Source organism: Bufo bufo, chromosome 4, assembly GCF_905171765.1.
Source record: "Bufo bufo chromosome 4, aBufBuf1.1, whole genome shotgun sequence".
NCBI classification, from domain to species: domain Eukaryota; kingdom Metazoa; phylum Chordata; class Amphibia; order Anura; family Bufonidae; genus Bufo; species Bufo bufo.
In genome coordinates, this window is record NC_053392.1 from 284506479 (window position 1) to 284530414 (window position 23936).

At 41.1% G+C, this 23936-nt stretch overlaps 1 protein-coding gene across 1 annotated transcript in view; it reads right to left on the bottom strand.

Annotated features, from left to right (window-relative positions):
* Positions 1–1692: 1692 nt before the first annotated feature.
* The window catches only part of CGAS (cyclic GMP-AMP synthase), a 30646-nt gene continuing 8402 nt past the window's right edge, over positions 1693–23936 (bottom strand). Inside the window, exons 3-5 of the mRNA XM_040428647.1 lie at positions 13344–13598; positions 12092–12200; positions 1693–2265 (exon numbers count right to left, since the gene is read on the bottom strand). Of these exons, the coding sequence (XP_040284581.1) occupies positions 1920–2265; positions 12092–12200; positions 13344–13598 (710 nt within the window). The 3' untranslated portion in view covers positions 1693–1919. The remainder of the gene's footprint in view (positions 2266–12091; positions 12201–13343; positions 13599–23936) is intronic.

Sequence of the window (23936 nt, forward strand, 5' to 3'; positions counted from 1 at the left end):
TGGAGCAAGAAATGCTCTGATGCTCCACTCAGACATGCTAAATGAGTGAAGAGGTAATGTCCGGGTTCTGCTCTGAACCCGGACAACCCCTTTAACCTGAACTGCGCACATAATACAACCATGCCTTTGCAGCTTTTGTGCTCTGTCAACTCTGTATTCTCTGCACATAATACTAGTACTACTGAGAGTGCTGCACTAAAAATCAGCATTTTTCCAATACTGATGGTGGCATGCTTAGCGTTTGAAATTCTGCATCATGTCTAGAATCTGCTGTTCTTTGTTGTAGAATTTCTGTGCAGATTTTGAAACCCGAATTCCACAACAAATATGCAATGTGTTAAATAACGAAGCTGCACATATGTACCAATCAGTTTATTAATTATATGAAATTGTGAATTATACTATGTAATTTCCAAATTCCCCTCCCTAGCTCTAAACTGAATCTATAAACATTAATAGTTTGCATTAGCACATAAAGCACTAAAGAACGGATAAGCAAATTTCTTTAAATTCATTGTGTGTTCAATTTGCCAATTTTTTTTTAAAATTGATTCAGGTATGATTCAATTCTACCCGATTCATATATGCTCCAACTGCCCCAAAAATTGGTATATAATACTCTAGTCTCCTGGGACACATTTTTAAAGACAAGAAGAGAGACCCACGTGTAATATACTGCACTGGTGAAGAGATTTGCAAGTCAGTACTCCTTCCAAAAGGAAAAGTATACTGAGTGTCCCCGTATTACACTTTTCTGAATGAGAAATGCAAGTAATTTCTTCCAAAAGTCAAAAAAAATAATTGTCTTAAAAGCCTAGTTAGCTTTTCTGAGAAAACTATATGCAAATTAGCATATTTTCCGTCAGTTTTTTTTTTATATACAAGTAAAGCTAGTTTGAATATCTTTCCCAGAAACCCAAAGATAAGCAAATTAGCTTTCCTTCCCAAATGAAAAGAACACTAAGCCTGCCTGATGGCATCAAAAGTAAGATCTGCTAATTTGCATATATTTTTTCACAGAAATGCAGAGCAGAATTGGCTGAACTACAATACTCCTCATGCATGCTAGGTGATCTCCATAATGAGAAAGGCCACCCACCAAGACGCCGACAAAGGCCCCTCAGCTAACCAGGGCAGTTTTCTCTTGAGAAGCTATTTTTTTTTTTCTTTTGGAAGAAAAACTGAATTGCATGTCTAATACAGAGAAGTGTAATACAGAGACACGCTGTATTCTTTTTCTTTTGAAGGAGTACTGACTTGCACATCTCTTCTAGTGGAGTATAATCTCTCACTATCTCATCCAAAACGAATCATACGAAATTTGGTTTCATTAGGGTCTGAATTTTTGGGAAAATTCACAACGAATTCCAAATAGACTTGCTCATCTCTACACTAGTCATCGAATACAGACATGTTAAGGATCGTGTGACATCTATTAACTTTGTTAATTTTTGTAATGATATTACATAAGCCAAGCCATATTTATCACATAGGCCACATGTTCTATATTTTATTGATAGTATATTTTATATTACAGAGTAATGTAGAAAAAGCAGGGTTAACATATTTATCAGAATATTATATTCTATGTCTGTGGTGGCGAACCTATGGCACGGGTGCCAGAAGCGGCACTCGGTGCCCTCTCTGTGGGCACCCGCACCCTGGAAAAAGTCTATGGTGTACCAGTATGCCTTAGACTCTTCCTGCCATTCATCAGCGCAGGGCGCACTATGAACAGCACAAGCACCGCATTGAGAGCAGGCAGGCTATTATAGCTAAATGGAAGATATACTATATTGGACTGTAGTATTCAGGTTAAATTGCAGTGTTAGCACTTTGCGATAACTAAGTGGGTTTTGGGTTGCAGTTTGGGCACTGGTATGTAAAAGGTTCACCATCACTGTTCTATGTGCACTACCCTATTCATAAAAAATAGGGTAGTTATTTGATTTTTGTTTTTCTAGTTCCTTAAAAAGATAGTCGCAGCTTGATTTATCTACAGATTGTGCACTGAAAAGATTATGGGAAGGTATGAAAAAGTTGCACAGAGTATACTTCTTAAGACAGTCCTGGAAGAACTCAACATATCTGTTGAAGCATGATTCCATATCCTCTAATTTCCAGTCTTCATCTTTTGGACATAGTGAGCAGTGATGCAGTAGTGCAGTCTTGGCATGGTATGAACAGAACTGATCCATTTTTCTTTGACTTCCGTTATTTTTAAGCAGCTCTAGTAGGTATTTGAGCAGTTTAAGACACTGTTTTCTGAAAATCAACAAAAATATAACCATTGTTAAATACTTCTAAATTAACATTTAGAGCTACTTTTAAATTATTTAAATAGCATCTCTTTACATTGTTACCAGAAGATCACTCTTCTGCTACAGGAAGATCTGAAATACATTAAGGAAAGACCCCCATTGTGCTATAATGTAACTGCAGGGTGTCTAGGTGTTACATCTGGAATATAAACAGTTAAAGGGGGGCTCTCATCTGAGACTGGTGACATATCGCTAAGATATGCCACCGATGTCAGATATCACCTATCTCCGGAACAGGACCCCTGAAGTAAGTGAAGAGCAGACGCACGTGGGCAGCTGCTCTCTATTCATTTCTATTGGACTACTGAAAATACCTGAGCTCTGGTCTAGCCATCTCCGGCTGTCCCATAGAAGTGAACGGAGCGGTGGCCACACTTGCACGGCGTTCTCTCTTTCAATTTCAGGGGCCCGATCTGGAGATAGGTGAAGGTCCCTTCTCTGATACCTGCACCTAATCTGATATTGGTGTAATATCCTAGCGATATGCCATTAATGTCTTTTTACTCAACCAATACATCCATCTAAATGAGACCTATGGTGTTTATGGATTTTACATTTGCTGACATTTAAAAGTTTTGCTTCTTTCATTAGGGGTGGATTTAAGGTTCTTTTACACCAATTTTTAGGGATAAGCATTTGTAAAAAAAAAAGATAATTCCTGATAATTGGCCTGTGTAAAAGGTGCTGGTGATTACCCGATGAACAAGCCCACACTTGTTCATTGGGTCATCCTGTCGTTCAGCCGGCATCTAAAATCATTGTTTCTGTGCAGCAGATTATACTGTGTAAACTGCAATCTTCTGCCCAGGAACAGGGATTTTCTGTGGGCATAAGCAATCGCTTGTTCCCATACAGTGGAGGCGATTGCTACATGTAAATGGGGCCCTCATCTCCACTGATGAGCAGGCAATTATCAGGAACGTTTAGTTTGTTCCTGATCTTGATAATTGTCTAAAACGTTGTTCTGTAGAAAAGTACCTTTGTGTTCCGATTTTCTTTGTAGGGCTCCATTCACACGTCTGTAGTGTATTTTGCGGACCGCACATCGCCGGCACTAATAGAATATGCCTATTATTGTCCGCAATTGCGGACAAGAATAGGACATGTTCTATTTTTTTCAGGAACGGAAATGCAGACCCGGAGGTGCAGGTCCGCATTTCCTGAGCCGGGCCGCACGTCGTGTGGCCCCATAGAAATGAATGGGTCTGCAATTCCGTTTTGCAAAATGCGACGTGTGGCTTTTTAGTCATAGTAGTTTTAAACATAATATAGTTATTAGGATTATAGATTAAAAATAAAACTGATTTGCTGATATTCTGGTTTTATGTTGGTCATTGTACTTTCACACAATTTCATTTAATAGAGAATGGTGTAACTAGCAAATTCACTACATTTAAAAAAAATATGCCTGGATCCACCTGAAAAAAAGCTGTAAAGTAATGGCCACTAGGGGTCTCACTTCCACCTACGGTAATTTGCAGTCCACGGTCTGTTGTCAAGCAAGATTCGTCCCCAGTAACAGAGGCACAGAATATGGCCCATAGGAAATGGAGGCGTGTCCGAGCTAGCTGAGCTTTTGAGACTGATAAAGAAAAGCAGGACCTCCTGTTATCTTCAGAAGCAGTTCTTTTAACACCTTAAGGATCTTTCCCTTTTTTCACCTTAAGGACCAGGCCGTTTTTTGAAAACTTGACATGTCACTTTATATGGTAATAACTTCAGAATGCTTTTACTTATCCAAAACATTCTGAGATTGTTTTCTTGCGATACATTGTACTTCATGATAGTAAAAAATTTTAGCCGATATAATTCACCTTTATTTATAAAAAAAGATTCCAAATGTCCGGAAAATTTGGAAAAATTTGAAATTTTCAAAATTTGAATTTCTGCTTTTAAGGCAGATAGTGATACATCATGAGAGAGTTATTACCTTACATTCCCCATATGTCCACTTTCATGTTTGCATCATTTTGTAAATGTAATTTTATTTTTTAAGGATTTATAAGGCTTAGAATTTTAGAAGCAAAATTTTAAGACCATTTCTGAAACACATTTTTTTAAGAACCACTTCAGTTATGAAGTCACTTTGTAGGGCTAACATAGTGGAAACCACCCATAAATGAACCTATTGTAGAAACTACACCCCTCAAGTTATTCAAAACAGATTTTACAAACTTTAACCCTTTAGGTGTTCTACAAGAATTAAAGGAAAAAGGAGATTACATTTTTAAATTTCACTTTTTCGGCAGATTTTCCATTTTAATTCATTTTTTCCTGTAACACATCAAGGGTTAACAGCCAAATAAAGCTCTGTCTCCTTTTTATTTTATTTTATTTTTATTTTTTTATTTTTTTATTGTTAAAAACACATTTATTTCACTTTTAATATTTAATTTTTGTCCCACTATGGGACTTCAACATTTCAGGGTCTAATCCCTGATTCAATACAGCATAATACATCTGTATTGTGATGTATTAAACTGTCAGTGCCTCACACTGTGTAAGACGCTGACAGTTGCCTAGGACTAGGAGACCCAGCCCTAGGGCTGGATCTCCTGGGCTTCCGTAGCTGGCAGTCCCCATGCCTGTGCAAGGTATCGGGGCTGCCATAGCAACCATCGGGTCCCCTTCACCTGATGGGGATGTACAAACTGCCGCAAACCAACTGTATGCCGCGGTCAGCATAAAGGAGGTTAATCCGCCGGCATCAGTGTTTTCACTGATGCTGGAGGATGCAGAGGGGCCCCTGATCGCGGCAGCACATGTGGGGCAGCTGGTTAACCCTAGGATGAGAATGATCATCCTAAAGCATTATGTACCGGCCAGTTAGGACGAGCATTCTCATCCTAGGTTGGCAAGCTTTTAAGGGCTGAGGCACACAAACGTGTGCAGCCCGTGCCGTATTGTGGCCCCCACACAGCAGATCCACAATATACAGGCACAGGCGGCGTGCAATCCGTGTCATGGATGCGAACCCATTCACTTGAGTGCTTCAGTGCACCGCAAAAAAATAGAATGTTCCATTTTTTTGGAGGTGCAGACTAAATGTTGCAGATCGCGGACCCATTCAAGTGAATGTCCACATGCACAAATGGTGGGCACGTGGCCGGTGCCTATGCATTTTGGACTGCTATTTGCAGTCCACAGCACAGGCTGCACACGTTCATGTGCATGAGCCCCAAGCGTGATTTCCCTTTCCTTATCTGTTCTGGGTGCTCCGGAGCTAAAAACAGTGGGAAGTAAGGGAAAGGATGTTGCAGGAGTACAGTGCTGGCAGATTTCACAGAAAAACTCCTATTGTTTGTGAGAGAAATGCATCTAGCAGTGCAGCGAAGGAGAATAATTAGGCTGAAAAAGACGTTAGGGAAGTACAAAAAGGACCTATTCCTTTCCCAAATTTGATTGTTCAAAGAAGCACAGCCATTATGCCAATTTTTTTTGAAAACTCAAGTACTATTAAAAGTGTAACTGTCGTTTTGGTTTAAAGTGTCTTCCGTCAAAACTGTAACTGAGTGTTAGGCCGTAGTGCTCCCATGGCCGTATTGCAGGCCGCATACGGCGGTTCCGCAATACACGGGGCACCAGCCGTGTGCATTCTGCATCATGGATGTGGACCCATTCACTTGAATGGGTCCGCAAATCCAGAGATACAGAACGGAAGCACTACGGAGCACTTTCGTGGTGTTCCGTTCCATGCTTCCGTTGCGCAAAAATATAGAATTTGTTCTATCTCTGGTTCGGGAAATGGTTTTTACAGTACAAATAAATTTATGAAGTTATTACCCGAAGTCTCGCAAGACTTTGCGAAGCAATAACTTCGGCTCATCGGAGCCAATACCTTCTAATACTGTATGGAGCTCCTGCTCCGTACAGTATTGGAATGAAGTTTTATGCGTATCGACTTAGGATGTTTTATCTGAAGTCGATTCGCTCATCCCTAGCCTTCATATCTCGTGCATTTGCAGAGTAAAGAATGCTTGTGCTTGGAACTTAGTGTCCCACTGAGAGCATTAGACTCAATTCCTCAACTGGGCATGTGCTGAGCCCAGTGACATGTTCAGCCTGTGCTGAAATACCGCGATGCGGCAGCAAACAGTCGAGCAGCGTTAGGGCCCGAACGTGACGGAGGGGACATACATAACCGAGCAGGAGGCATCTTTCAGAAGTCAAGAAGAAGCGGGCCTGGGCTCTTTCAGCCAAGATTGACACCCAGCTGGGTACTTTGAAATGCAGACAATCCTGCAAAGTTATTTTTCTGAAGATAGGAAACATCACTGGCTATAACAAAGGTACATTTGTCAATACGATACAATGTGCTACGATGCAGTTGCCTTACTTAGCGATGACTGAGGTGACCTATTCCCTTTAAAAGATATCTTATTTGGTTTCTCTTAATGAGAACAATAAATTAGTTTTCATGGTACCACACTTTTTTTCTGATGTTTTTATGTTAATCCCTTCACACATTATGATGTTCCTGTGTGTCATAATGCGTGAGGGGATATATGGAGCGGGCCTCTGCAGCAGTCCCGCTCCATACTCTGCCTTTTGAACGCAGCCTCTGCATTGAAATCACAGGGCTCTGATCTTTTGACATGGCAGCCTGCTGAAGCACTCCAGGTCTGTCATGGCAATCTCCATACTGAGCTATACACGAGGCATAGCTCAGCATGGTGAGAGTAAAAATCCTATTAGATCTATATTAGGGTGAATAGAAGAGGGGATCAAAAGATCCCATGTACTAACACCGTATGGAGACTAATAGCAACAACAAAAAAACTATATATTAAAAGTTTAAATCATGTGATCCTAGCCTGGTTACTACCCACAATGTACGCAGGTTGCGCATGCACAGTCAGGCAGCCTTGGACGCTTTGGGCAGTCAGTAACAGAGGTTGCCTGACTGCGCATGCACAACTTGGGCCACTGATTTAGACCAGGAAGCGCATCGTAGTCCCAGTAAGAAAATGATCATCACCATCTATCCATAAGTCATATTACAAATTCACTGGAGCAAGATTTAAAAAAAAAATAACCCCTTAAGGACCGGGATCATTTTCACCTTAACCACCTCCGCTCCCCTAGCTTAAACACCCTTAATGACCAGACCACTTTTTACACTTCTGCACTACTATTTTCACCGTTTATTGCTCGGTCATGCAACTTACCACCCAAATGAATTTTACCTCCTTTTCTTCTCACTAATAGAGCTTTCATTTGGTGGTATTTCATTGCTGCTGACATTTTTAAATTTTTTGCTATTAATCGAAATTTAACGAAATTTTTGCAAAAAAATGACATTTTTCACTTTCAGTTATAAAATTTTTGCAAAAAAACGACATCTATATATAAATTTTTCTCTAAATGTGTACATGTGTTTGATAAAAAAAAAATGTTTGGGTAAAAAAAAAATGGTTTGGGTAAAAGTTATAGCGTTTAAAAACTATGGTACAAAAATGTGAATTTCCGCTTTTTGAAGCAGCTCTGACTTTCTGAGCACCTGTCATGTTTCCGGAGGTTCTACAATGCTCAGACAGTAGAAAAACCCCACAAATAACCCCATTTCGGAAAGTAGACACCCTAAGGTATGGGCATAGTGAGTTCATAGAACTTTTTATTTTTTGTCACAAGTTAGCGGAAAATGATGATTTTTATTTTATTTTTATTTTTTTCCTTACAATGTCTCATATTCCACTAACTTGTGACAAAAAATAAAAACTTCCATGAACTCACTATGCCCATCACGAAATACCTTGGGGTGTCTTCTTTCCAAAATGGGGTCACTTGTGGGGTAGTTATACTGTCCTGGCATTTTAGGGACCCTAATGTGTGAGAAGTAGTTTGAAATGTGTAAAAAATGCCCTGTGAAATCCTAAAGGTGCTCTTTGGAATGTGGGCCCCTTTGCCCACCTAGGCTGCAAAAAAGTGTCACACATCTGGTATCGCCGTACTCAGGAGAAGTTGGGCAATGTGTTTTGGGGTGTCTTTTTACATATACCCATGCTGGGTGAGAGAAATATCTCTCTAAAAGACAACTTTTCCCATTTTTTTTATACAAAGTTGGCATTTGACCGAGATATTTATCTCACCCAGCATGGGTATATGTAAAAAGACACCCCAAAACACATTGCCCAACTTCTCCTGAGTATGGCGATACCACATGTGTGACACTTTTTTGCAGCCTAGATGCGCAAAGGGGCCCAAATTCCTTTTATGAGGGCATTTTTAGACATTTGGATCCCAGACTTCTTCTCACGCTTTAGGGCCCCTAAAATGCCAGGGCAGTATAAATACCCCACATGAGACCGCATTTTGGAAAGAAGACACCCCAAGGTATTTAATGAGGGGCATGGCGAGTTCATAGAAGATAAAAAAAAATTTGGCACAAGTTAGCGGAAATTGATTTTTTTTTTTTCTCACAGTCTCCCTTTCCGCTAACTTGGGACAAAAAGTTTAATCTTTCATGGACTCAATATGCCCCTCAGCGAATACCTTGGGGTGTCTTCTTTCCGAAATGGGGTCACATGTAGGGTATTTATACTGCCCTGGCATTTTAGGGACCCTAAAGCGTGAGAAGAAGTCTGGAATATAAATGTCAAAAATGTTTTACGCATTTGGATTCCGTGAGGGGTATGGCGAATTCATGTGAGATTTTATTTTTTGTCACAAGTTAGTGGAATATGAGACTTTGTAAGAAAAAACAAAACAAAAAAAAACAATTTCCGCTAACTTGTGCCAAAAAAATGTCTGAATAGAGCCTTACAGGGGGGTGATCAATGACAGGGGGGTGATCAGGGAGTCTATATAGGGTGATCACCCCCTGTCATTGATCACCCCCCTGTAAGGCTCCATTCAGAGGTCCGTATGTGTTTTGCGGATCCACGGATCGGATCCGCAAAACACATACGGACGTCTGAATGGAGCCTTACAGGGGGGTGATCAATCACAGGGGGGTGATCAGGGAGTCTATATGGGGTGATCACCCCCCCTGTAAGGCTCCATTCAGACGTCTGTATATGTTTTGCGGATCCAATCCATGGATCCGTGGATCCGCAAAACACATACGGACGTCTGAATGGAGCCTTACAGGGGGGTGATCAATGACAGGGGGGTGATCAGGGAGTCTATATGGGGTGATCACCCCCCTGTCATTGATCACCCCCCTGTAAGGCTCCATTCAGACATCCGTATGTGTTTTGCGGATCCAATCCGTGGATCCGTAAAACACATACGGATGTCTGAATGGAGCCTTACAGGGGGGTGGTCAATGACAGGGGGGTGATCACCCCCCTGTCATTGATCCCCCCTCTGTAAGGCTCCATTCAGACATCCGTATGTGTTTTGCGGATCCGATCCGTGGATCCGTAAAACGCATACGGACGTCTGAATGGAGCCTTACAGTGGGGTGATCAATGACAGGGGGGTGATCAGGGAGTCTATGTGGGGTGATCACCCCCCTGTAAGGCTCCATTCAGACGTCCGTATGTGTTTTGCGGATCCGATCCATGGATCCATAAAACACATACGGACGTCTGAATGGAGCCTTACAGGGGGGTGATCAATGACGGGGGTGATCAGGGAGTCTATATGGGGTGATCAGGGGTTAATTAGGGGTTAATAAGTGACAGGGGGGGTGTAGTGTAGTGTGGTGCTTGGTGCTACTTATTACAGAGCTTCCTGTGTCCTCTGGTGGTCGATCCAAGCAAAAGGGACCACCAGAGGACCAGGTAGCAGGTATATTAGACGCGGTTATCAAAACGGTAGGGGGGGGGGGGAGTCACAGGACCTCGCTTGGCATTGTCACAGAGTGCCTGCTGAATGATTTCAGCAGGCACTCTGTTCTGATCACCGCCTGCCGCGCAGCGGTGATCGGAAATACACAGGACGTACCTGTCCTTAAGTAGAGGTTAAAAAAAAAATCTTTTTTGGTGATTTTTGTTTTTTATTTTTCATGTCACTATATTTTAAAAAAATCTAAAATCATACATTTTTGCACTGGCCACTAGACCTAATCATAAATTGAGACCTCTTCTGTACAGGTAGCCTTTTCGGTAGCTATCGCATTGTAATCACAAGCAGAATTACAATCACATCTATCACCTCTGTATAGCTAACACAGGATCCACTATTCACAATAGGTGATCTCTCAACTTATTTACACCCTCCTGACCTCTGCACAGGTCACAGCGTGCCTAGGAAACTCCCCTGTAGATATCAGTGAGGTCAGATCCAGAGCTGTCTATGGCTCATGTGATGGTTTTAGGATTACCGGTATTTAAAAAAAAATATATATATTTATTTATTTATGTACAGTATTATGACATGGTCTGTTCCACAGGAACGCTTATGAAGTGTGGTGACGATATTCAAAAGGGGGTAAAAAAAATTAGCACTGATAATATAGGCCGGTAAGTTTAACATCTATTGGTAAAAGGTTTGAAGGTTTTCTAATACTTACTGTCCTGGTTATAATAAGTGTATGACAGCATGGGCTTAGGAGGGATCGATCCTGTCAGACAAATCAGTTTCTATGAGAAGGTGGGTTCTACTGGACCGGGGTAATTCATTGGATGTCATATGACAAATTTTTCCAGCAAAAAAATTCCTGCATGCACCAGCTTATGACACCAGCTGTACCAAGATGGTCACTGTAATGCAATTTGTTGTGTTACTGTAATGTGTATTTTAAGAGGTTCTCCAGGAATTAAAATAATGAAAGTACCTAAATATTTCTTTACTATAAATATATTCACAATTACCTTTCATTAGTTACAATGGCTTGTTTTGTCTAGGAAGCAATCATTAGGAGAAATAAAATGGCCGCCTTCCTATTAGTACACACAAAACCTGTCCTAATCATACAGCAGGACAAGTTACTTCAGAACTCTGAGCCAAAGAGCTGCCTCATCCGCCTCTCCTACTTGTTAAGGATTATAATCCTGAATACAAATGATAAAATCTTCAAATTAACCTCTGTGGGAATGGAGTTCATGAGACATGAAGTACAGAGAGGACAGACAGAACAGACTATGATAATGTGGGGCTGTGGTAATAGAGACTAAATACAAGAGCTGCTGCTCATTATCTACACCCCCACCTCCTCTCTGTACTTAGTCTTCTATTAAACTGTATTCAGGATCATAATCCCTGACAAGCAGAGCAGAGAGGAGGATGAAGCATCTCTACCTCAGTGTTGTGAAGTAACTTGTCCTCCTGTGTGGACCGTTTCTGTGTGTACTAATAGGACGGCAGCCATTTTATTCCCCCTGATGATTGCTCCCTAGACAAAATGAGCCATTATAACTAGAGATGAGCGAACTTCTGTTTTAAGTTCGGTGTCTAAAGTTCGGCTTCCGGTTAGCGGAGGATCCCGATATGGATTCTGAATTCCGTTGTGGTCCGTGGTAGCGGAATCAATAATGGCCATTATTGATTCCGCTACCACGGACCACAACGGAATTCGGCATCCATATCGGGATCCTCCGCTAACCGGAAGCCGAACTTTAGACGCCGAACTTAAAACAGAAGTTCGCTCATCTCTAATTATAACTGATAAAAGGTATTTGGGAATATATTTATACTAAAGTAATATTTAAGTATTTTCATTTTCTTAATTCCTGGAGAACCCCTTTAATGTTAAACAAGTCAAAATGATGGTGGCTACATGTGTATATAGCACTTTAGAAAAACACATGGTGTGTCTACGGCCCCATGCAACCTTTCTCAGCCATGCACCTGAGGACTCAGGCAGTGTATCTGTTGGCACTTACCTGCAGCACATCTCTCTTTTGCTTCCTCCACTTTCACAACAGGTTTTTACGTTTCCATGATTGGCTAATATTTTCTTCTCAATTTCTGAAAATGAAATTCGCCATGTATCTGTGAAAATAAAAGCTCCTAGCTGCTTTACTGTGGTATATACAATGGGTGTTTTGTGATGAAACAGGAAGGCAAATATGAGTAATAAAGACAATGCTGAAGGATGTGTGTGTCCATGACCCCTGAGAATTTTTTTAAAAATAAAATAGCTACAACATTTAAAAACAAAATAAACACATTATTTATGTGATGGCACTAAAATGAAATCCATCATATATGCCCTTTAGAGGACTCACAATGGGGGAAAGGAGGACAGTAGGAAAATAAAAAAAATATCAATCTGGACTCCTTATCTTCAGCACTACTGATTTACATAGTATTGCAGACAATAGTCCAGATTCATGGTGACAGATTTCCAGATGTGAAACTGGAAGATCCACATTGTAATACAGTAGCAGCCAAATAGATGAGATTCTAAATAATCTCATCTACTTGCTGAGGAAATTTGCAATTACTTAACCTGTAATTAGCGGTGTGCATTTTGAAATCTGCAGCATGTCAGATATTTCAGCTGATTCAGCCTTATTCACACGCCCCCATTCATTTTAATGTGTGTAGTCACACATCTGTGTTTTAGCATGGTCCATGGGTCAGTTTATTTTTTTTAGCATGGATGCATGCTCTATTTTGTCTGTGTTTACAGATCCATCACTCCCATTATAGTCCATGGGTCGGTGAAAACCACGGATGCCATCCGTGTTTCACGGATCATTGGGAAAAGATGCTTTGAAAATAATTTTTCAGCTGTTCAGTGTCAGTGAAACACGGATAGCAAAAAGTGGACACTGATTTATCACGGAAATCTTCACGAAGGCATCGCTGACCACCTTTTCACGGATTTAAGCACGGACACAGACTTGTGAATGAGACTTAACATGTGCAGATTTTGCTGAATACTTGTTGCAAAAAATGAAAGCAGAATCTGCATCAACTACATTGCCCTGTGCATGTAGCCTAAAGGCTTTCTCTAGTTAGAACATAACTTACTTGCTAGAAGGGACCCTTAGAAATAAGCTGATCACAAAGTATACTTTTGCTAGGACCCCAGGGATCTGCTGTAATCTATGGGGAAACCTGGCAGTAAACAGATCTTCTATCATAATAGTTATATAATAAATGTACAAAATCAAATAAAACCGTTACCTGCATTGATTATTCTGTTTCCAGCCATTGCTTGTTTGGGTACCATGTAGAAGTGATTTTTTATATACGCCTGTTTTACCTTCGTACCAAGCCAGTTATCAATGTTCATTCCACTATTAGTTTGTTCAGGCCATCTGCTGGGTATTTTTAAGGCAAGTACAAGATCTACTGAAATGTCCTGAAGTTCATTTTTAATAATAAGAGTTACTGCAGGGCTCCCAGGATCTTTCCTCTGTAGAGATACTTCCTCCATTCCTATCAGAAAAAATATACGGTACACATTTATATTATTATCATTATAATAATGCTACAAAATGGAATAGTCTGAGCATACATAATACATACACCTATTTCAATTATAGTTTATTCCCTGCTGAATAATCTGTGCAATTGCAGAGCTAGCTTGGTAGGTCTTTGATTATGTGCTGTTTCGGACCACTTTTAAGCACAGCAACAATGGGTTTAAAGGGAATGTGTCATCAGGAAATGACCTATTGTTTGTTATTAAAACATTCTACATTTTTCAAACCAGCACATGGATCTGAATACTTTTGTAATTGCATGTAATTAAAAATATAATATAGCCACTGAGCTAGTCAATAAAATGTATCTGTATAGCGCCACCTGCTGTTTGTTCTTTTCCTTATTTAGCCGTCAAGCTCAATTTAAATCAACTGTCACCTGCCATATCTTGTTAGAAGCTGCGACCGTTACATGGAAACAACAACAGCAGCAGAAAGGACACACCCCATGAGCTCCCAGCCTGAAATAAATCTAGAACAACAATTGCAGCAATGAATGGGGAGATCTCTGGATCCATGTGGGGTACAGGGGCTGGTTCTAGATTTCTTAGGACGAGATTGTCATGTACTATATGATGTCTGATATTAATTTTTTTAATCCATCATGGCATAACCCCTTCAGGACACAGCCTTATTTCACCTGAAGGACCAGGCCATTTTTTGCAAATCTGACCAGTGTCACTTTATGTGGTAACTTTAAAACGCTTTTACTTATCCAGGCCATTCTGAGATTGTTTTTTCATCACATATTGTACTTCATGACACTGGTAAAATTTAGTCAAAAAAAATCTTTTTTATTTAAAAAACAAACAAACGAATTTACCAAAACTTTGGAAAAATTAGCAAATTTCTAACTTTCAATTTCTCTACTTCTACAATACATAGTAGTAACTCCAGAAATAGTTATTAATTTACATACCCCATATGTCTACTTCATGTTTGGATCATTTTGGGAATTATATTTTATTTTTTGGGGATGTTACAAAGCTTAGAAGTTTAGAAGTAAATCTTGAAATTTTTCAGAAATTTTCAAAAACCCAATTTTTAGGGACCAGTTCAGGTCTGAAGTCACTTTACGAGGCTTACATAATAGAAACCACCCAAAAATGACCACATTCTATAAACTACACCCCTCAAGGTATTCAAAACTGATTTTACAAACTTTGTTGACCCTTTAGGTTTTCCACAAGAATTAATGGAAAATAGAGATACAATTTAAAAATTTCACTTTTTTGGCAGATTTTCCATTTTAATAATTTGTTTCCAATTACAAAGCAAGGGTTAACAGCCAAACCAAACTCAATATTTATGGCCCTGATTCTGTAGTTTACAGAAACACCCCATATGTGGTCAAAAACTGCTGTACGGGCACACGGCAGGGCGCAGAAGGAAAGGAATGCCATACGGTTTTTGAAAGGCAGATTTTGCTGGACTGGTTTTTTTGACACCATGTCCCATTTGAAGCCCCCTGATGCACCCCTAGAGTAGAAACTCCAAAAAAGTGACCCCATTTTAGAAACTACGGGATAGGGTGGCAGTATTGTTGGTACTAGTTTAGGGTACATATGATTTTTGGTTGCGCTATATTACACTTTTTGGGAGGCAAGGTAACAAGAAATAGCTGTTTTGGCACAGTTTTTATTTTTTGTTATTTACAACATTCATCTGACTGTTTTATTGGCACTATTTTGGGGTGTGTGTGACTTTTTGATCGCTTGCTATTACACTTTTTGTGATGTAAGGTAACAAAAAATGGTTTATTTAGCACAGGGGTAAGGTCATGTGATATTTTTATAGAGCCGGTCGATACCTAATATGTATACTTTTTTTTTACACAATAATATCATTTTTGAAACAAAAAAAATAGTTTTAGTGTCTCCATTTTCTGAGAGCCATAGTTTTTTCAGTTTTTGGGCGATTATATTAGGTAGGGTCAAAATTTTTTGCAGGATGAGATGACGGTTTGATTGGAACTATTTTGGGGTGTATATGACTTTTTTGATCGCTTGCTATTACACTTTTTGTGACGTAAGGTGACAAAAATGGTTTATTTAGCACAGTTTTTATTTTTAATTTTTTACGGTGTTCATCTGAGGGGTTAGGTCATGTGATATGTTTATAGAGCCGATCGATACGGACGCGGCGATACCTAATATGTATACTCCCCCCCCCTATTTTTTAGCATTTTTTTTTAACTTTATTTGGGGAAAATTAAATTTTTTACTTGAAACTTTTAATTTTTGGGGGGGGAAACTTTATTTTTTCAACTTTTTTTTTCACTTTATTTTTTGTCCCACTTTGGGACTTGAACTTTTGGGGGTCTAATCCTTTACAATGCATTCCAATACTTCTGTATTGGAATGCATTGGCTGTATGAGTAATACTGTGTGTATTACTCATACAGCTTCCGGCCTGTGAGATACAGGGGGCTGGATCTCACAGGCTCGTCACCGGAAGGCAGCGCGATGGCTTCCTTTGGCATCGCGCTGCCTTCCATGCCATCGGGTCCCCCCTACAGCCGCATGGGGACCCGATGGCACCGCCGCCAGCAGCCGAAAACCGCAAGTAAAGCAACTTTCTAAAACTTTTTTTTTGTTATTTATTTATTTTTTATTAATTCTATTTCCATATCACCCTCTCACCTATATTTAACCCCTTCCCGACTGCCCACTGGATAGATACGTCCTATCCTCACATACCCTGTGCAGATAGCACGTATATAACAGTCAGGCAGTGCTTTAATCCCAGCGCTGGGATTAAAGCTCCTGCAATCTAGCAGAATCAGGTCGGGTTCCGTCTGACAGACACAGCAGGGACCCTGAGGAGAAGACAGGAGTGGTTTATTACCGCTCTTGCCTAGCTGCTGTGCTGATAGGAGAGTGGCCAGGAGGAGGCCTTATTGACAGCTATGGGAGGGTTTTCTAGGCATGCTCTGTGACCTGTGCAGAGGTCAGGAAGGATTAGATGAGCTGTGATATCACCTATTGTGAATTTTGGATAGTGCATTATCTATGCAAAGGTATTACTTGTCATTGTAATTCTGCCTGTTGTGATAATGATAACAGCTAGTGAAAAGTTACAAAACCGATAATCATGACCTATTATGAGGCCTAGTGGCCAGGGCAAAAATTGCATGATGTTATACTTTTTTTTAATATGGAGATATGGAAAATTAGAAAAAAAATCAACAATAAAACATGGTTTATACAATGGGTAATATTCTAATGACATTCCCTTTAAGAGAGAGGAGCTGCTAGGAAAGACTAGTGAAAATCTATCATAATTGTGAGAAGAAAAGTTGGAGTGTTTGCTTACAGAGACCGGTTTGCTGTTGCTTTTTACCAAAAGCTTTACAAAGTTGCCATCGGATTTGGTAACCATTGGAAATTCCAGTTTTCCCAGAGCCTGAGGAATTCAGAAACCCTCTGTCCTATATCAGAAAACCAGTGCTATGTGGTAACATAATTAGGGGGGTGCTATATAAAGTCTTACAGGTTTTTCACTGGGACAGAGGTGCTTCAAGTTATGACTCTGGACTTGAATGCATGTATGCAAGGTCAACATATATGCTGTTTAAAGGGCCCTTTCCACGTGAGTTTACAACACTGACCCATTAAATTGAATGGTTTTACATGGCTAATTTTCCACACAGACGATTTGACCATCAAGAAAAAGTCGCAACATATTCTTAACTTGTCCATTTTACCCCACAAGACTCATTCATTCAAATGAATGGGTCTGTGATAAAAAGACCACACAGGGATGATACAGACTCTCTTGTAAAGGGAGGCTGTCACCAGGATGTTCATTGTTAAACCAGGTACAAGCCTTGTAGGGCTAGCTCAGCTGCTTGTTATTAATCTTTTTCTTTTCACAATCTCTTTCTTTATTCTGGAGAAAAAGTATTTTTAATTCATTTGCAAATAAGCAAATAAAGGTCACTGTACTTTTACACAACTTTGCATAAATCAATAGTAGAGGCAAGATTAACTTTGTAATATATCCTTTCAGAGAAAAATGCCTTGTTCCCTTCTCAGCTTCCCCCCCCCCAATCCTTAAACTAACTTTCTGTTTTGTAAGACCAAGAGGGGCTGCCTGCTCACTAAAGCATCATAATACATAATCCCTTAGTGGTCAATGGGGAGGGGGGGGGGGCAGTGAGCAGCAGAGTCAGAGAGACCAGCACAGCCATGACAACAGCTAATAGTAAATGTTATATCTTGTATCTATACTGCTCTGTACTTCTCTATAATGTCCTACATGGTGCTTTTGAGTAAGTGAGTTAGGGAGCAGTGTCTCCTGTCTTTATGTGTAGTCTATGGGAAGACATGATACAAGCTATTCTCCATCTACCAGTTCAGGAAGAACTGATAATTAAAGATAAAGCATACAGAGGGGGAAAACTGCTAAAATGCCATACACAAATCATATAATAGCTATATATAGTGATATTCCTTATGTGCACACACATATTCTTTAAAATTATCTGAAAGTGTAGGCATGCTTTAAGTGCACCAAGGGTTGTCCGAAGTCACTCTGTGCACCCTTGCACCTTGCACCCGCCAACCCCTCACTCTCATTGTGATTGACAGGGCTGGGTGAGAACTATGCAGGAACATCTGTCAATCAAAGAAAGGGAGGGATTAGCAGAGGAAGCAAGGGGCAGCAACGATGTATAGAGTGGCATGGGCACACCCACAGTGCACTTAAGTACTTTTTCTCCAGAATTACACAACGAATCACTAAGTGAAAGGTATTATTACATTTACCTCAGCTAGTCCTACAAGGCACTGTACCTGTCTTAACAGTCACATTTCCTGGTGAGAGACTCCCTTTAAAATTCATGCATGTTTCCAGCTGAAACACAGGTGAGTTTCCTATCAGCCATCTAAAAGGAGCTTAACCACCTCAGCCCCCAGTGCTTAAACACCCTGAAAGACCAGGCCACTTTTTACACTTCTGACCTACACTACTTTCACCGTTTATTGCTCGGTCATGCAACTTACCACCCAAATGAATTTTACCTCCTTTTCTTCTCACTAATAGAGCTTTCATTTGGTGGTATTTCATTGCTGCTGACATTTTTACTTTTTTTGTTATTAATCGAAATTTAACGATTTTTTTGCAAAAAAATGACATTTTTCACTTTCAGTTGTAAAATTTTGCAAAAAAAAACGAGATCCATATAGAAATTTTGCTCTAAATTTATAGTTCTACATGTCTTTGATAAAAAAAAAATGTTTGGGTAAAAAAAAAATGGTTTGGGTAAAAGTTATAGCGTTTACAAACTATGGTACAAAAATGTGAATTTCCGCTTTTTGAAGCAGCTCTGACTTTCTGAGCACCTGTCATGTTTCCTGAGGTTCTACAATGGCCAGACAGTACAAACACCCCACAAATGACCCCATTTCGGAAAGTACACACCCTAAGGTATTCGCTGATGGGCATAGTGAGTTCATAGAACTTTTTATTTTTTGTCACAAGTTAGCGGAAAATTATGATTTTTTTTTTTTTTTTTTCTTACAAAGTCTCATATTCCACTAACTTGTGACAAAAAATAAAAACTTCTATGAACTCACTATGCCCATCACGAAATACCTTGGGGTCTCTTCTTTCCAAAATGGGGTCACTTGTGGGGTAGTTATACTGCCCTGGCATTCTAGGGGCCCAAATGTGTGGTAAGGAGTTTGAAATCAAATTCTGTAAAAAATGACGAGTGAAATCCGAAAGGTGCTCTTTGGAATATGGGCCCCTTTTCCCACCTAGGCTGCAAAAAAGTGTCACACATCTGGTATCTCTGTATTCAGAAGAAGTTGAGGAATGTGTTTTGGGGTGTCTTTTTACATATACCCATGCTGGGTGAGATAAATATCTTGGTCAAATGCCAACTTTGTATAAAAAAATGGGAAAAGTTGTCTTTTGCCAAGATATTTCTCTCACCCAGCATGGGTATATGTAAAAAGACACCCCAAAACACATTCCCCACCTTCTCCTGAGTACGGCAATACCAGATGTGTGACACTTTTTTGCAGCCTAGGTGGGCAAAGGGGCCCATATTCCAAAGAGTACCTTTCGGATTTCACAGGTCATTTTTTACAGAATTTGATTTCAAACTCCTTACCACACATTTGGGCCCCTAGAATGCCAGGGCAGTATAACTACCCCACAAGTGACCCCATTTTGGAAAGAAGACACCCCAAGGTATTTCGTGAGGGGCATGGCAAGTTCCTAGAATTTTTTATTTTTTGTCACAAGTTAGTGGAAAATGATGATTTTTTTTTTTTCATACAAAGTCTCATATTCCACTAACTTGTGACAAAAAATAAAAACTTCCATGAACTCACTATGCCCATCAGCGAATACCTTGGGGTCTCTTCTTTCCAAAATGGGGTCACTTGTGGGGTAGTTATACTGCCCTGGCATTCTAGGGGCCCAAATGTGTGGTAAGGAGTTTGAAATCAAATTCTGTAAAAAATGACCTGTGAAATCCGAAAGGTGCTCTTTGGAATATGGGCCCCTTTGCCCTCCTAGGCTGCAAAAAAGTGTCACACATCTGGTATCTCTGTATTCAGGAGAAGTTGAGGAATGTGTTTTGGGGTGTCATTTTACATATACCCATGCTGGGTGAGATAAATATCTTGGTCAAATGCCAACTTTGTATAAAAAAATGGGAAAAGTTGTCTTTTGCCAAGATATTTCTCTCACCCAGCAGGGGTATATGTAAAATGACACCCCAAAACACATTCCCCACCTTCTCCTGAGTACGGAGATACCAGATGTGTGACACTTTTTTGCAGGCTAGGTGGGCAAAGGGGCCCATATTCCAAAGAGCACCTTTCGGATTTCACAGGTCATTTTTTACAGAATTTGATTTCAAACTCCTTACCACACATTTGGGCCCCTAGAATGCCAGGGCAGTATAACTACCCCACAAGTGACCCCATTTTGGAAAGAAGACACCCCAAGGTATTCGCTGATGGGCATAGTGAGTTCATGGAAGTTTTTATTTTTTGTCACAAGTTAGTGGAATATGAGACTTTGTATGAAAAAAAAAAAAAAAAAAAATCAGCATTTTCCACTAACTTGTGACAAAAAATAAAAAATTCTAGGAACTCGCCATGCCCCTCACGGAATACCTTGGGGTGTCTTCTTTCCAAAATGGGGTCACTTGTGGGGTAGTTATACTGCCCTGGCATTTTCCAGGGGCCCTAATGTGTGGTAAGTAGGTAAATGACCTGTGAAATCCTAAAGGTGCTCTTTGGAATATGGGCCCCTTTGCCCACCTAGGCTGCAAAAAAGTGTCACACATGTGGTATCGCCGTATTCAGGAGAAGTTGGGGAATGTGTTTTGGGGTGTCATTTTACATATACCCTTGCTGGGTGAGAGAAATATCTTGGCAAAAGACAACTTTTCCCATTTTTTTATACAAAGTTGGCATTTGACCAAGATATTTCTCTCACCCAGCATGGGTATATGTAAAATGACACCCCAAAACACATTCCCCAACTTCTCCTGAGTACGGCGATACCAGATGTGTGACACTTTTTTGCAGCCTAGATGCGCAAAGGTGCCCAAATTCCTTTTAGGAGGGCATTTTTAGACATTTGGATACCAGACTTCTTCTCACGCTTTGGGGCCCCTAGAATGCCAGGGCAGTATAAATACCCCACATGTGACCCCATTTTGGAAAGAAGACACCCCAAGGTATTCAATGAGGGGCATGGCGAGTTCATAGAAAAAAAATTTTTTGGGCACAAGTTAGCGGAAATTGATATTTTTAATTTTTTTCTCACAAAGTCTCCCGTTCCGCTAACTTGGGACAAAAATTTCAATCTTTCATGGACTCAATATGCCCCTCACGGAATACCTGGGGGTGTCTTCTTTCCGAAATGGGGTCACATGTGGGGTATTTATACTGCCCTGGCATTCTAGGGGCCCTAAAGCGTGAGAAGAAGTCTGGAATCTAAATGTCTAAAAAATTTTACGCATTTGGATTCCGTGAGGGGTATGGTGAGTTCATGTGAGATTTTATTTTTTGACACAAGTTAGTGGAATATGAGACTTTGTAAGAAAAAAAATAAATAATTCCGCTAACTTGGGCCAAAAAAATGTCTGAATGGAGCCTTACAGAGGGGTGATCAATGACAGGGGGGTGATCAATGACAGGGGGGTGATCAATGACAGGGGGGGTGATCAATGACAGGGGGTTGATCAATGACAGGGGGGTGATCAGGGAGTCTATATGGGGTGATAACCACAGTCATTGATCACGCCCGTGTAAGGCTTCATTCAGACGTCCGTATGCGTTTTGCGGATCCGATACATCTATCAGTGCATCCGTAAAAATCATGCGGACATCTGAATGGAGCTTTACAGGGGGTTGATCAATGACAGGGGGGTGATCAGGGAGTCTATATGGGGTGATCACCACAGTCATTGATCATGCCCCTGTAAGGCTTCATTCAGACGTCCGTATGCGTTTTGCGGATCCGATCCATCTATCAGTGCATCCGTAAAAATCATGCGGACATCTGAATGGAGCTTTACAGGGGGTTGATCAATGACAGGGGGGTGATCAGGGAGTCTATATGGGGTGATCACCACAGTCATTGATCATGCCCCTGTAAGGCTTCATTCAGACGTCCGGATGCGTTTTGCGGATCCGATCCATCTATCAGTGGATCCGTAAAAATCATGCGGACGTCTGAATGGAGCTTTACAGGGGGGTAATCAATGACAGGGGGGTAATCAATGACAGGGGGGTGATCAGGGAGTCTATATGGGGTGATCACCACAGTCATTGATCACGCCCCTGTAAGGCTTCATTCAGACGTCCGGATGCGTTTTGCGGATCCGATCCATCTATCAGTGCATCCGTAAAAATCATGCGGACATCTGAATGGAGCTTTACAGGGGGTTGATCAATGACAGGGGTGTAATCAATGACAGGGGGGTGATCAGGGAGTCTATATGGGGTGATAACCACAGTCATTGATCACGCCCCTGTAAGGCTTCATTCAGACGTCCGTATGCGTTTTGCGGATCCGATCCATCTATCAGTGCATCCGTAAAAATCATGCGGACATCTGAATGGAGCTTTACAGGGGGGTAATCAATGACAGGGGGGTGATCACCACAGTCATTGATCATGCCCCTGTAAGGCTTCATTCAGACGTCCGGATGCGTTTTGCGGATCGGATCCATCTATCAGTGCATCCGTAAAAATCATGCGGACATCTGAATGGAGCTTTACAGGGGGTGATCAGGGAGTCTATATGGGGTGATCACCACAGTCATTGATCATGCCCCTGTAAGGCTTCATTCAGACGTCCGGATGCGTTTTGCGGATCCGATCCATCTATCAGTGGATCCGTAAAAATCATGCGGACGTCTGAATGGAGCTTTACAGGGGGGTAATCAATGACAGGGGGGTGATCAATGACAGGGGGGTGATCAGGGAGTCTATATGGGGTGATAACCACAGTCATTGATCACGCCCCTGTAAGGCTTTATTCAGACGTCCGGATGCGTTTTGCGGATCCGATCCATCTATCAGTGGATCCGTAAAAATCATGCGGACATCTGAATGGAGCTTTACAGGGGGTTGATCAATGACAGGGGGGTAATCAATGACAGGGGGGTGATCAGGGAGTCTATATGGGGTGATCAGGGGTGATCAGGGGCTAATAAGGGGTTAATAAGTGACGGGGGGGGTGTAGTGTAGTGTAGTGGTGCTTGGTGGGACTTTACTGAGCTACCTGTGTCCTCTGGTGGTCGATCCAAACAAAGGGGACCACCAGAGGACCAGGTAGCAGGTATATTAGACGCTGTTATCAAAACAGCGTCTAATATACCTGTTAGGGGTTAAAAAAAAACACATCTCCAGCCTGCCAGCGAACGATCGCCGCTGGCAGGCTGGAGATCAACTCTCTTACCTTCCGTTCCTGTGAGCGCGCGCGCCTGTGTGCGCGCGTTCACAGGAAGTCTCGGCTCGCGCGAGATGACGCATATATGCGTGACTCTGCGCAGGGCTGCCACCTCCGGAACGCGAATCTGCGTTAGGCGGTCCGGAGGTGGTTAAGGGGAATTCCCATGTCAGAAATTGATGGCATATCGCTAGGATATGTCATCAATGTCAGATAGGTGCAGGTCCCACCTCTGGGAGCCATTCCTATCTCCAGAACAGAGCCCCCGAAATGAAGGAGAGTGCACAGCACTTGCACAGCATGCTCGCCATTTACATCTATGGGAGCTCTGAAAATAGCATAGTGAAATAGCTCCCGAAGTGAA